At 44.0% G+C, this 14,672-nt stretch overlaps 1 protein-coding gene across 5 annotated transcripts in view; it reads right to left on the bottom strand.

Moving 5' to 3' along the window:
• TMEM87B (transmembrane protein 87B) overlaps positions 1 to 12,262 on the bottom strand; it is an 87,608-nt gene extending 75,346 nt beyond the window's left edge. For 2 of the 5 annotated variants that reach the window (XR_007513579.1, XM_049856456.1), the window contains exons 1-2: positions 12,005 to 12,258; positions 6,626 to 6,686 (exon numbers count right to left, since the gene is read on the bottom strand). Coding sequence is in view for 4 of the 5 variants with exons in the window: in XM_049856456.1 (XP_049712413.1) it covers positions 6,626 to 6,686; positions 12,005 to 12,169 (226 nt within the window). In the remaining variant the exon portion in view is untranslated. Of the gene's footprint in view, positions 1 to 6,625; positions 6,687 to 12,004 lie in introns of all 5 variants that reach the window. The other 3 variants (XM_049856454.1, XM_049856453.1, XM_049856455.1) reach the window with 3 other exon arrangements.
• Positions 12,263 to 14,672: the final 2,410 nt, after the last annotated feature.

Here is a 14,672-nt window from a genome sequence, read left to right as displayed (position 1 = left end):
ACACAACCTATCTCAGAAAACAGAGTAGGAAATATTTCCCAACTCATTTTATGAAGCTAGCATTAGCCTGATAACACAAAGATATCGCAAGAAAACTACAAAGTAATATCCCTCATAGACAGAGATACAAAAATTCTTAGCAAAATATTAGAGGATAAATTCAGCAATATGTAAAAAGGATACTACACCATCGTTGTTTTTGTTAGGAGCACCAAGTCTGTTCGACTCATAGTGACCCTACATACAACAGAACAAAACGCTGCCCGATCCTGCACCACCCTCACAATTACCTATGAGTCAGAATTGACTCCATGGCAAAAGGTTTGGGGTTTTGGGAAATAAATGGAAAAAATGATGAACCTAAAAGAGCTGAACAGAAGATTTCAAAGGGCAGCTCAAAAAGGCAAGGTAAAGTATTATGATGAAATATGCAAAAACCTGGAGTCAGTAAACCAAAAGAGTGAATCATGATCGTGGTTTCCCAAGCTGAAAGAAATGAAGAGAAAATTCAGGTCTTGAGTTGCAATATTGAAGGATTCTATGGGTAAAAATTTGAATAACACAGGAGGCATCAAAAACAGATGGAAGGAGAGCTGTAAACTTTCATCTATCGTACAATTAAAAAAAAAAGATGGAAGGAATATACAGAACTACTGAATCGAGAAGAAATGGTTGAAGTGCAACCATTTCAAGAGGTACCACATGATCAGGAACTGCTGGCACTGAAGGAAGAAGCTAAAGCTGCACTGAAGGCACTGAAAGAAAACAAAGTTCCTGGAAGTAACAAACAGCAACTGATATGTTAGTATCACTGTCTTGATTCTAACCCCTACCATTAGGCGGATCTTTAAAAAATTTTATTTTCAAAAAAACTTGAATTAAAAAAAATCAAATTCTTAAAAAATTTTATTTTTAAAATTTTGATTTTTTAAAATCAAATTCTGGGCAATAACACAACAGATCCAACTGAAATAAAAAAGATCATAACAGAATACTAGGAAAAATTGTACTCCAACAAATTTGAAAACCTAGAGGAAATGGACACATTTCTAGAAACACACTACCTACCCTAAAGTAACACAAACTGAGGTAGAAAAACTAAATAAACCCAAACAAAATAAGAAACTGAAAAGGTAATCAAAAAAAAAAAAAAAACTCTCAACAAAAAAAAAGCCCTGCCCCAGAAGGCTTCACTGGAGAATTCTACCAAACTTTCAGAAAAGATTTAACACCAGTACTACTAAAGGTATTTCAGAACATAGAAAAGGAAGGAATACTCCCAAACTTATTCTATGAAGTCAGTATAACCCTAATACCAAAGCCAAGCAAACACACCACAAAAAAAGAAAATTACAGACCCATATCCCCCAAGAATATAGACACAAAAATCTTCAACAAAATTCTAGCCAATAGAGTTCAACAACATATCAAAAAAATAATTCATCAGAGACAGAAAGGGCCACATGAACCAGAGACCTACATTATCCTGAGACCAGAAGAACTAGTTGGTGCCCGGCCACAATCGATGACTGCCCTGACAGGGAGCACAATAGAGAACCCCTGAGGGAGCAGGAGATCAGTGGGATGCAGACCCCAAATTCTCATAAAAAGACCATACTTAATGGTCTGACTGTGACTAGAGGAATCCCGGCAGGCATGGTCCCCAAACCTTCTGTTGGCCCAGGACAGGAACCATTCCCGAAGACAACTCATCAGGCATGGAAGGGACTGGACAGTGGGTAGGAGAGAGATGCTGAAGAAGAGTGAGCTAATTATATCAGGTGGACACTTGAGACTGTGTTGGCATCTCCCGTCTGGAGGGGGGATGGGAGGATAGAGAGAGTTGGAAGCTGGCAAAATTGTCATGAAAGGAGAGACTGGAAGGGCTGACTCATTAGGGGGACAGCAAGTGGGAGTACGGAGTAAGATGTATATAAACTTATATGTGACAGACCGACTTGATTTGTAAACGTTCACTTGAAGCTCAATAAAAGTTAAAAAAAAAAAAAAGATACCAAAGGAAATTATCCTGTATTGTAAGTAGCTAAGAAAGAGATTATATGGTATTAAACGAGAGTTTGTCAAAGAAAAAAAAAATAATAATAATTCATCATGACCAAGTGGGATTCATACCAGGTATGCAAGAATGGTTCAACATTAGAAAATCAATTTAATCCATCACACAAATAAAAGATAAGAACCACTTGATCTTATCAAGTGATGCAGAAAAGGCATCTGACAAAGTCTAATTACCGATTTCTGATAAAAACACTCAGCAAAATAGGAATAGAAGGGAAATTCCTCAACATAATAAAGGACATTTATACAAAGCCACTAGCCAACATCATCCTAAATGGAGAGAGACTGAAAACATTCCCCTTGGGAATGAGAACCAGACAAAAAACCAAAAAAAACACACTGCCGTCGAGTCGATTCTGACTCATAGCGACCATATAGGACAGAGTAGAACTACCCCATAGAGTTTCCAAGGAGCACCTGGTGGATTCGAACTGCTGACCTCTTGGTTAGCAGCCATAGCACTTAACCACTATGCCACCAAGGTTTCCAGAACCAGACAAGGATGCCCTTTATCACCACTCTTATTCAACACTTTGCTGGAGGTCCTGGCCAGAGCAATGAGGCAAGAAAAAGAAATAAAGGGCATCCAAATTGGTAAGGAAGAAGTAAAAATATCCCTATTCACAGGTGATATGATCTTACACACAGAAAACCCCAAAAGAATCCACAAGAAAACTACCACAACTAATGCAATATTTTAGCAAAGTATCAAGATAAAAGATAAACATACAAAAGGCAATTGGAGTCCTCTACACCAACAGAGAGAACTTTGAAAAGGAGATCACCAAATCAATACCATTTATAAAAGCCCCCATGAAGATAAAGTACTTAGGAATAAATCTAACCAGAGACGGAAAAGACCTATACAAAGAAAACTACAAAACAACATTGCAAGAAACCAAAAGACCTACATAAATGGAAAAACATACCATGGACAGGAAGACTCAACATTGTGAAAATGTCAGTTCTACCCAAAGCGATCTACAGATACAGTGCAATCCCGACCCAAATTCCAACAGCATTTTTTAATGAGATGGAGAAACAAATCACCAACTTCATATGGAAAGGGAAGAGGCCCCAGACAACTAAAGCATTACTGAAGAACAACAGCAAAGTGGAAGGCCTCACACTACCTGATTTTAGAACCTATTATACAAACACAGTAATAAAAACACCCTGGTACTGGTACAACAATAGACACATAGTCCAATGGAACAGAATTGAGAACCCAGACATAAATCCATCCACCTATGAGCAGAGGATATTTGGCAAAGGCCCAAATTCCATTAAATGGGGGAAAAAAACAAGTCTCTTTTAACAAATGGTGCTGGCATAACCCATCTGTAAAAAAATGAAACAGGACCCATACCTCACAGCCATACACAAAAACTAACTCAAAATGGATCAAAGACATGAATATAAAATCCAAACCAATAAAGATCATGGGAGAAAAAATAGGAACAAAGCCAGAAGCCCTAATACATGGGATAAATAGTATACAAACCATAACTCATGATGCACAAATAACAGAAGAGAAACTAGATAACTGGGAGCTGCTAAAAATCAAACACTCATGTTCATCAAAAGACTTCACCAAAAGAGTAAAAAGACAGCCTACAGACAGGGAAAAAATTTTTGGCTAGGACATATCCGATGACCAGGGTCCAATCTCTAAAATCTACAAGATACTGCAACACCTCAATAACAGAAAGACAAATAATACAATTAAAAAATGGGCAAAGAATATGAACAGACACTTCACCAAGGACATACAGGCAGCTAACAGACACATGAGGAAATGCTCACAATCATCAGCCATTAGAGAAATGCAAATCAAAACTACAATGACATACCATCTCACCCCAACAAGGCTGTCACTAATTCAAAAAACACAAAATAATAAATGTCAGAGGAGGTTGTGAAGAGACTGGAACTCTTATGCACTGCTGGTGGGAATGTAAAATGGTGCAATCACTTTGGAAAACGATTTGATGCTTCCTTAAAAAGGTAGAAATAGAAGTATCATATGATCCAGCAATCCCACTCCTTGGAATATACCCTAGAGAAATAAGAGTCGTCACATGAATAGATATATGCACACCAGGTTCACTGCAGCACTGTTCACAATAGCAAAAAGAGAGAAACAACCTAAATGCCCATCAACAGATAAATGTATAAACAAATTATGGTACATACACACAATGGAATACTATTCAAGGATAAAGAACAATGATGAATCCAAAAAACATCTCACAACATGGATGAATCTGGAGGGTATTATGCTGAGTGAAATTAGTCACAAAATGACAAAAATTGTATGAGACCTCTATTATAAGAATTCAAGAAAAGGTTTAAACACAGAAAAAAGCATTCTTTGATGGTTACGAGGGTGGGGAGGGAGGCGAAAGGGAAATCACTAGCTGGATAGTAGACAAGGATCATCTTCGGTGAAGGAAAGGACAACACACAATATGTGGGTAGTCAGCATAACTGGATTTAAGCAAAGCTACGAAGTTTCATGGACACATCCACACTTTGAGGGACAGAGTAGCTGAGGCTGGGGTCTTGGGACCATGGTTTCAGGGGACATCTAGGTCAATCGGTATGACAAAATTTATTAAGAAAATGTTCTACACCCCACTTTGGTGAGCGGCATCTGGGGTCTTAAAAGCCTGTGAGCAGCCATCTAAGACACATCAATTGGTCCCATCGCACCTGGAGCAAAGGAGAATGAAGAATACGAAAGACACAAGGAAAATATTAGCCCAGAGGACTAAAAGACCACATGAACCAGAGATTCCATCAAACTGAAACCAGAGGAACTAGATGGTACCCAGCTACCACCAATGACTGCCCTGGCAAGGAACACAACAAAGTCCCAGACAGAGCAGGAGAAAAATGTAGAACAGAACTCAAATTCATGGAAAAAGACCAGGCTTAATGGTCTGACAGAGACTGGAGGAACCCCTGAAACTACAGTCCCCGGACGCACGGTTAACCAAGACCTGAAACCATTCCCAAAGCCCATTCTTCAGACAAAGATTAGACAGGACTATAAAACAATACACATGGGGAATATGCTCCTTAGTTCAATCAGATACTAGAGACCAAATGGCCAGCTCCTGTCCAAAAGTGGGATGAGAACGCAGGAAGGGGCAGGAACTGGTCGAATGGACACAGGGAATGCAGGGTGGAAAGGGGGAGTGTGCTGTCACATTGTGGGGACTGCAACTAGTGTCACAAAACAATATGTGTATAAATTTTTGTGTGAGAAATTAACTTGAGGTGTAAACTTCCACCTAAAACACAATTTAAAAAAAAAAAGTCAAATTGTGTGTTTGTGGCCCACATTACTTTTTTTTTTCCCCACCTAACTTTTTTTGTCTGTACCAGTCTGTGGTTTTTTTTTAAATTCAGTATGTCTAGACTTTGAGACATGAGTTCATCAAAGTGGCCAGATGCCCATATTCCTTTTCCCACTCACCCTGGACTTCTATTTCCTCTAACCAAGGGCTTCCTTATCATCACTGATGATCTATGATATCCCTGCTTATGGCTGACCTGCTTCCCTCAGCAAGGACCCACAGGTTGCTGAATGTCACCCATAGATGATCAGAGCACAGTGTGATCCAAAAAGTGTAACTTTGGATCCTGGGGAAGCCAATTTGCTCTACCCAAAGAAAAACTGCTCTTTATCCCAAGACTTTAACCCTGGCAACCAACTCTCCAGGCCAAGTTAACAGAAACAGTAGCAGTCAATACGATCTGTATACCAAAAACCCACTGCCGTGGACTCGATTCTGACTCAGAGGAGCACTACATGACAGAGTAGAACTGCCCCAGAGAGTTACCAAGGCTGTAATCTTTACAGAGGCAGATAGCCACATCTTTCTCCTGCAGCTGGTGGGTTCGAACTGCCAACCTCTCGTTTAGCAGCCGACTGCTTAACCACTGTGCCACCATGGCTCCTATAATTCAGTATAGACCCATAAAAAATATTGAAAAACCTCAGGTTCTATGACTTGGTTGTCCTGTAGGATCAGTTTTTACATAAAAAAGGCAGTTCCTACCTAACAAATACTTTCACTTTTATAAGCCCTAAGATACTAAGTAAAATGTTAACGTCTAGCAATTTTTATTTCATACTATGGTATCATGTATATACAGAAAATTTTCAGGGGCATAAGGGGTTTAGCACAATTATAACATTTCACATATTCATAAAAGGAATTTATCTAGTTATAAAATCTGGGATTCAAATTTCACAGAAGTTACACTCCTTTCGATGAAGCTTACTTTAATTATAATTTTTACAGAATGATTCATATTATATTTTCTGAGACAGGATCAGAAAAATTCATTCTTGCAAATAACCAAGTCTTGACTAAACAAAACTCTGAGGTGTTAGAATCACTTACAAACAAAACACTGGTTTAGTTTATTATATGTAATATACATATCATATGTAACATTAGGTTATACTAAATTAATACATTAGTTTATAATTTATTGTTACGTTAGTACTGTATTAGTTTATCGTACTTACCAGAAAACTTGATTTCCGTAGAGTTAAACATAGTTTTCCTAAATATCAATGGTCCTGATTTCTAAAATGAAAAAGAAATATAGAAAGAGCTTACTAAAAATTATCTCCGTTTAAAAGTACATATAGCTTTACCCTAGAAAATATATCCTTCTAATCCCTGCACTCCTCCTTATAACCAGTATGATCATTTTTAAAATAAAAATCACTCACTTGTCTACTGTTTGCAGTTGATGTGAGGGTCAGGAGTACTCCAGCCTCTGGTGATCTCCGCCAGGGGACAGATATACATGACGGAAGGGCTGCTGCCATCGCTCCATTTCTGCTGCTCAGACATGATATGAGCTGTCTGTGCATCTGCATATTGTTCTCTTAGGAACAACAGGAATGTTCTTTTCATAAAACATCTATCTCCCTCTGAAAACTGTTACGGTTTACCACTGCACTGAAAATAGACCAAAATTCTTTCTGTAGCCTAGAGGATCCTGAATAATCAAGACCTGCCCACGTCTCCAGCAATTTTCTTTCAGTTCCTCAGGAAAGATGTGGCAGCCTGCTTCCATAAAAATTTACAGCCTTGGAAATCCTATAGGGGCAGTTCTACTCTGTTCTATATGGTCACTATGCGTTGGAATCAACTCAACAGTAGTGGGTTGAGTTTTTTTTTATTTTCCTCAGGACCTTAGTGGTTGTCTTAGTTATCCAGCACTGCTATAACAGAAATATCACAAGTGGATGGCTTTAACAAACAGAAATTTATTCTCTCACAGCTTAGAAGGCTGGAAGTCTGAATTCCAGGGGAAGGCTTTCTCTCTGTCAGCTCTGGGGGAAGGTCCTTGTTTCCTTTCAACATCTGTGAGCCCATGGTTCCTTGGAAATCTCCATGTGTCTTGGCATCAATCTTCTCCTGGGTCTAGGGTGTTCTCAGCACAGAGACCCTGGGTCCAAAGGAAGCACTCTGCTCCCGGCTCTTCTTTCTTGGTGGCAGTGAGGTCCCTCCCCTCTCTGTTCACTTTTCTCTTTTTGGTTTTTGTAAGATAAAAGGTGTGACTCAAGCACCAATGTGTGTGATTTGAGTAAGGGTGTAATCAGTCATACCTCTTATAAAGCTGTAACTCAAGATACACTCCACACTCCCCCTACCTCATTAACATATAGAGGTCAGGGTTTATAATACATCACAAAATGGAGAATAATTATATCAGATTACAAAATGGAAGATAACCACACAATACTGGGAATCATGGTCTAGCCAAGTTGACATCTTTTGGGAGGACATTATTCAATCTATGATAGTTGCCAAGCTGAAAATTTACTTTAAAACTCTTCCGTCTTAGATTAGTCCAAAGGACTAAAAGACCAAAATTACCACAACCTCCATCAGGCTGAGCCAAAAACAACTAGATAGTACCCAATTCCCACCACCAAGTGCTCTGGCAGGGATCACAATAGAGGTTCCCAGACAGAGCAGGAGAAAATGCAGGAAAAAACTCAAATTCACAAACAAAATAAAGACCAGCCTTGCTGGTTTGACAGGGACTGGAGAAACCCTGAGAGTATGGGCCCCTAGACACCCTTTTAACTCAGTTCTGAAGTCACTCCTGAGGTTCACCCTTTAGCCAAAGACTGGACCGGTCTACAGGGCCAACAAAAGCACATGTGAGGAATGTGCTTCATAGTTCAGTCACGTACACAAGACTAACGGGCACACCGCTCCAAAAGCAAAGATGAGAAGGCAAGAAGGGACACGAAAGCTGGACAAATGGCAACAGGGAACCCAGGGTGGAGAAGGGGACAGTAGTGACACATCGTGTGGTTGGCAACCAATGTTACAAAATAGTTTGTATGTTGTTTAATAAGAAACTAATTTGCTCTGTACACTTTCACTTAAAGCACAATTAAAAAAAAAAAAACTCCTCCTTTTTACTCTTTCTTCACCTAGTTAATTCCTTCTTCCCCTTCAAAGCCCTGCTCAAATGTCCCTTCCTCAGGAAGTCTTCCGTGGTGGCCCACATCAGGCCAGGCTCTTCCTTATATGGCCTCCAATACCCATTTTTCTTCATAACCCTGACTACAGCTGAAATCGCTAAGTGATAGCTAAGTTATTTAATATCTGCCCTCTCTAAGAATAAAAATCACATGAGAAGGGAGTGTGTTAAATGAATGAGTGATTAGGATTTAAAGAAAAACAGGTAAGACAAGTCAGTCTTTCTTAGTAACCTCTTCCCCTCTCCCATACACTTTAAACAGTTACAATAAAATCCCCAACCCAGATCCGTCCTCTGAGCTCCAGATCCACACACCCAACTGCCTAATGGACACATCCACTAGGATATCCAACCAACACACCACACTAATCTGCCCCAAACCATACACATCCCTCTCAGCTGCTCACCATCTCTTCCCACACTGTCTACCTTAGTTGAAGGTGGCACTAATCCATTCGCCCAAGCCATGACTTCTTTCAGTCCCTCACCTCCACCGCCCAACACAACTACTTTATCTCACAAGCACTTCCCAAATTTAGTCTTCCTCTCCATCCCTGCCACCACTGTCCCAATTCAGGAATTCAACACTTCCTGCCTAGACTGCTGCAATAGCTTACCTGGTATCTCTGCCTCCAGAGCTAAGCTAAATAATTAAACCTTAGGTAGCAGCCACAGTGATTATCAGTACTTATGTCTAAAACCCTTAAATGACTCTCCCACATTCACACCGAAAAGTAGCTCCTGGTGGACTGGGGGCTTCATCAAATGTACAAAAAGATTTATGTGGGCCATGAGAAGCCTTTTCTTAAATTTTTAATTAGCTGACCACATTTAAAATTTGTATTTCACATAATAAAAATATGGATTCTAACTTTACTTCAAAAAAAGAAAACAAGGTGACCTGGAATTCTGTGCCTACACTGCCACACAGTACCCACCAGCTGGAACCGAATGGCAGCTGCCCTCTTCAGAGAGGGCATGAACTCTACAATCCACCACTTTCCCCACCATCCCCTCCTGTCCTAAATCTAGTTCACTTCACCCACTGACATGACTTGCTTGGCCTGTGCAGGTCCTGGAGTTTGAGACCCCTGGCCTCAGGCTCAAGGTCAAGCTCAAGCATGGAAGGTTCTGGTGACCTGCGTCCCCTCTAACACCCCTCCCCTTCATTCAGCAGGAACACCTGGAGTTCCCACACTCTGTGGTGGTGGCTACAACTCCAGTCCCTCCTTCTTCACCAAGGTAATACCACTCATCTAAGACCAGGTCAGACACCTCCTCCAGGGAGCAAGGCCAGGTGACTCCCTTCTATGCTCCAGTAATATACTAAGTATGCCAACATCTATGAGATGATTATCTACTCAGGAGTCTGTCCTGCCTACTATCATGTGAGCCTCCTGAGAGAAGGGACTGCATTCAATTTATCTTTGCAACACCAATGACCAGTCTAGGGCACAGCACACAGTAGGTGCAAAAACTGTCAGCAGAGCTTTACTATAAAAAGAATCATTTTTTGACAGACATATCCCTTCATGCTCTGAAGGACAAGTTCTAACAACTTGAAATGGGGAAAAATGAGGCCACTCTTTGTAAAGGAGGGCTTTCCAAACAGTTACAGGTCTGAGTCACATAGGAGTAAGTTAGGCTGACTAAAGATTATGCGGGATCCAAGGAACAAACTCCTCTTCCTCACTTGCAGGTAGTAAAGTCATTCTTGTCCCTGCTCTTTGGATTCACACCATCTGAAGTATACTTAGCAAAGATTCTTACAGATATGCTCAAGTTGTCTGACAATCTGCACACAGCTGACGTATTCCCTCTATCATCTGACATGGTTTATGATCTTGCTCACTCACTACAGAAGCAGATGGAATCCGTGAGTGTGGTTCACTAGGCTTTGTTCTATACTGGTCAGATAAACTCAATAATGGAGCTGTGCAGGCTATATCACTCGTGCACATAATAGAGTAACCACAAAACGGAAGGCTGGCTGGAAGAAATGGCTACACTAGGCCTGAAAGATTCTGAAAGATGCCCACGTTTGCTTCCTTGTGTAACTTTTGTTTTATAGGAAGTATTTGTGCCTTCTGGCTACTTTCTTTTCCTTGCTTGAAGAAATCAAAATATGTTTTGCCTTTAAAACTTGGACATGCCTGTAGGAAAGTCTTCCCAAACACTGAGCGAGTCACGTGACCCAAGGAAAACCGGCGATCAGGCCTCTCCCTGGCTTCGCATTTTTCTAGCTAGACTTTCTACCATTCTACCCCTGCGTCTCTCTAGCTAGGCTTTTCACCATTCTACCCCTGCGTCTCTCTGGCTAGGCTTTCCACCTTTCTACCCCTTCGTCTCTCTGGCTAGGCTTTCCACCCTTCTACCCCTGCGTCTCTCTGGCTACGCTTTCCACCCTTCTAACCCTGCGTCTCTCTGGCTAGGCTTTCCACCCCTCTATCCCTGCGTCTCTCTGGCTAGGCTTTCCACCCTTCTACCCCTGCGTCTCTCTGGCTACGCTTTCCACCCTTCTAACCCTGCGTCTCTCTGGCTAGGCTTTCCACCCCTCTATCCCTGCGTCTCTCTGGCTAGGCTTTCCACCCTTCTACCCCTGCGTCTCTCTGGCTAGGCTTTCCACGATTCTACCCCTGCGTCTCTCTGGCTAGGCTTTCCACCCTTCTACCTCTGCGTCTCTCTGGCTAAGCTTTCCACCATTCTATCCCTGCGTCCCTACCACTTCATCTCTTCTAACGACTGAACGCCAAGTTCTGAAACGGCCTGCCCTGAGAAGGAAGCACTTCCACCAACTCGTCTCTCAGACTCACCTTTCAAACTCTTTAATCACCCCACCTCCACACACACAGTCCTGGAACTCTGATAAACAACTGTAAAAAATTTGGGAACCCAAAAACGGAAAAAAGGATGGGTGACTGTTCCATGTTCCTGCCTTATTTTTAAAAAAAAAAAAAGGCGGCACCGGCGCTCCGTGAGTTCGTGTCGAAATTGAAGCCGCAGAAAATTCTTCCTGTGACCTGACATATGGGCTGCACCCCGGGCAGGAAGAGAGGTCGAACCCCAAAGATGCCGCTAGGAGTGCGGAAAGACTTGGGGCTCAGGTCTGAACAACAAGGCCCTGACATAGGGCAGAGCGAGAGGCCAGTGCTTCGGGGAAGTGATCCTCGGGAACAGACAGCGCTTAGACCGGAGGGCCGTGCCCATGCACAAACACCGCTCCTAATACAGACAAGGCCCGGAAGCCTGGGAGGAGATCCGCAGCCGGGCCGGCGGGACCCGACCAACAAGCCTGGGGCCGAGCTCGCGGGGCTGAACACGTGGAACCCAGAGGGCCGCCCGAGACCCCGTAGGGCCCGAGACGCGCCCCGCCTCGGTTCCGACACCCACTTACGTCGTTGACCGTCGCTGTCCAGAGCCCGAGCTCGGGGACGGCGTCCATAGCCGCCGGGGCCCAGCACAGTAGGCACAGGGCGACACGCAAAAGGGGGACACCGGCGGGAAGACAGGGGCGACAGCTCGCTGGGAGCGAGGCCCAGAGGCGGAAAGCGGCAGACATCTTGACGCAGAAACCGCACCAGGCGTCCCGCGGCCCCGGCCACGCCCAGAGCCCGCACCTGGTGGAGCCCCGCCCCCGAGAGGCTGCTCCGGGTCGAAGGGGTGGGGCTCCTCTTGAGAAGGCGGGCCTGAGCCGCGGAGGAGGGGCTCAGGGGCTCGGATGGGCTCGGGGGCTCGGGGGGCGGGACCTGGAGGAGGGGCTCGGGGGCTCGGGGACTCGAGACGCGGAGGAGGGGCTCGGGGGCTCGGGGGCTGGGCCGCGGAGGAGGGGCTCGGGGTTTCGGGGGCTGGGCCGCGGAGGAGGGGCTCGGGCCCGTGGAGGAGGGGCTCGGGGACCGCGACCTGGAGGAGGGGCTCGGGGGCCGGGCAGTGGAGGACGGGCTGGGGCCCGGGCCGCGGAGGAGGGGCTTGGGCGTGGGCTGTGGTGAACAGGCTTGGCCCTGAGACGTGGCGGACAGCTCGGGCCGGGACGCGGGGAGGCGCTCGGGTCTGGGAGACTGGCCTGAGCCTGGGGACCGGAGCCCTGGCCTGTAGGCAGGCTCAGGACGTGGAGGCGGGGCCCGAGCTTGGAGGCGGGCTCAGATTGGAGCGTGGAAGCGAGGTTCGGGCCTGGGAGGCGGGGCTAGGCGACCCGGCCGGCCTGAGTCGGGAGCCGCGGGTCCCTGTCTTGGTACCACCGCGGTCCCATCCTTGGTGAAGGATGTGCGGGCTAAAGTTCTGCTTCCGGGGACGCCGTTTCTTGCGTCCTGCGTACCTACCCTGGCCCCAGCCCTCACAGCTCTGGCGAAATAAACTGTTCTTTAAATACATGGAAGGTGTTCTGAGTCCATTGGCAGTTGAACACAACCCCTTGTGTGGTGAGAATAACAAAGTTGCCAGATGGTAAAAGCTCAGAGGAGCAGGGCTTGGGCCGGCATTGTTGTGCACCTCCCATGGCATTTTCGACTATGGAAGCTGAAGAAATGTCTTGCTGCCAGAGAGAACTACCTTATTCATTAAGAAATGTAAATAATGTCCAGAGGGAGAATACAATCCTGGATTAACGTTGTAATTAATGTAAAATAGAATTTATAGTTAAGAGGCTCTGAGTGCCTCACAAGAAACCCTAATTATTCATTCAAATCATAAATTTTTGAAGGCTTGCTATGTACTAGGGCCACTGGGTGGCTCAAACGTTTGCAGTCGACTACTAAAGGTTGGCAGTTCCAACTACCCAACAGCACTGCAGAAGAAAGGCCTCGCGGTCTTCCACAAAGATCATAGCCAAGAAAAACTTATGGAGCAGTTCTACTCTGTAACACATGGGGTCACCATGAGTTGTTATCAATTCCTCAGCAACGTGTTTAGTATATACTCCTACGGAGCAAGGTAGGAGTACCCCATGTCAGAGAATCACGCGGGAACACCCACCAGAGATTCAGGAGGTTAGTCATGTAGGAGAAAAAGAGGACAAGAGATGACATTTAAGTCCTGAAAAGATAAAGGGAGTTAGTTTTGTGTGCGAGTAAGGGGCAGGTTTGACAGGTTCTAGTTAGACAGCTATAAGGGTCGCTATGAGTCGGAATCAACTCGATGGCACTGAGTTTAGTTTGGTTTTTTAGTTAGGCAGCATAGCCTGTGTAAGGGCCTGGAGGAGCTAAGAGATCTTCCAGATGACTGCATAGTGGTATGAAGTCGGGAATGGCAAGACTTGTTGTTAGATGACATCGAGTCATTTCCAGGCTCGTAGCAACCCTGTGTACAACAGAAGGAAACACTGCGTAGTCCTGCGGCATCCTCAAAATTGTTGCAGCGTTTGAGCCCATTACTGCAGCCACTGTGTCAATCCATCTCGGTAAGGGTCTTCCTCTTTTTTGCTGACCTTTTACCTTAATAAGCAAGCATGATGCCCTTCTCCACGAACTGGTCCCTCCTGATAACATGTCCAAAGTGTGTGAGACGAAGTCTTGCCATCTTCCCTTCTAAGGAATATTGTGTCTGTACTTATTCCAAGGCAGATTTGTTTGTTCTTCCAGCAGTCCGTGGTATATTCAATATTCTTCACGAACACCATAATTCAAAGGCATCAATTCTTCGGTCTTCTTCATTCATTGTTCAGCTTTCACATGCATATGAGGTGATTGAAAACACCAGGCCTGGGTCAGGCACACCTTAGTCTTCAAAGTGACATCTTTGCTTTTGAACACTTTAAAGAGGTCTTTTGCAGCAGATTTGCCCAATGCAATATGTCATTCGATTTCTTGACTGCTGGTTCCATGGGTGTTGATAGTGGATCCAAGTAAAATGAAATCCTTGACAACCTCAATCTTTTCTCTGTTTATCATGATGTTTCTTATTGGTTCAGTGGTGAGGATATTTGTTTTCTTTATATTGAGGTGTAATCCATACTGAAGGCTGTGATTTTTGATCTTCATCAGTAAGTGCTTCAAGTCCTCTACATTTTCAGCAAGCAAGTTGTGTCATCTGCATAGCACAGGTTGTTAATGAGTCTTCCTCCAATCCTC

The sequence above is a fragment of the Elephas maximus genome, chromosome 17, assembly GCF_024166365.1.
Source record: "Elephas maximus indicus isolate mEleMax1 chromosome 17, mEleMax1 primary haplotype, whole genome shotgun sequence".
Lineage (NCBI taxonomy): Eukaryota > Metazoa > Chordata > Mammalia > Proboscidea > Elephantidae > Elephas > Elephas maximus.
This window is presented reverse-complemented; position numbering and strand designations above follow the sequence as displayed.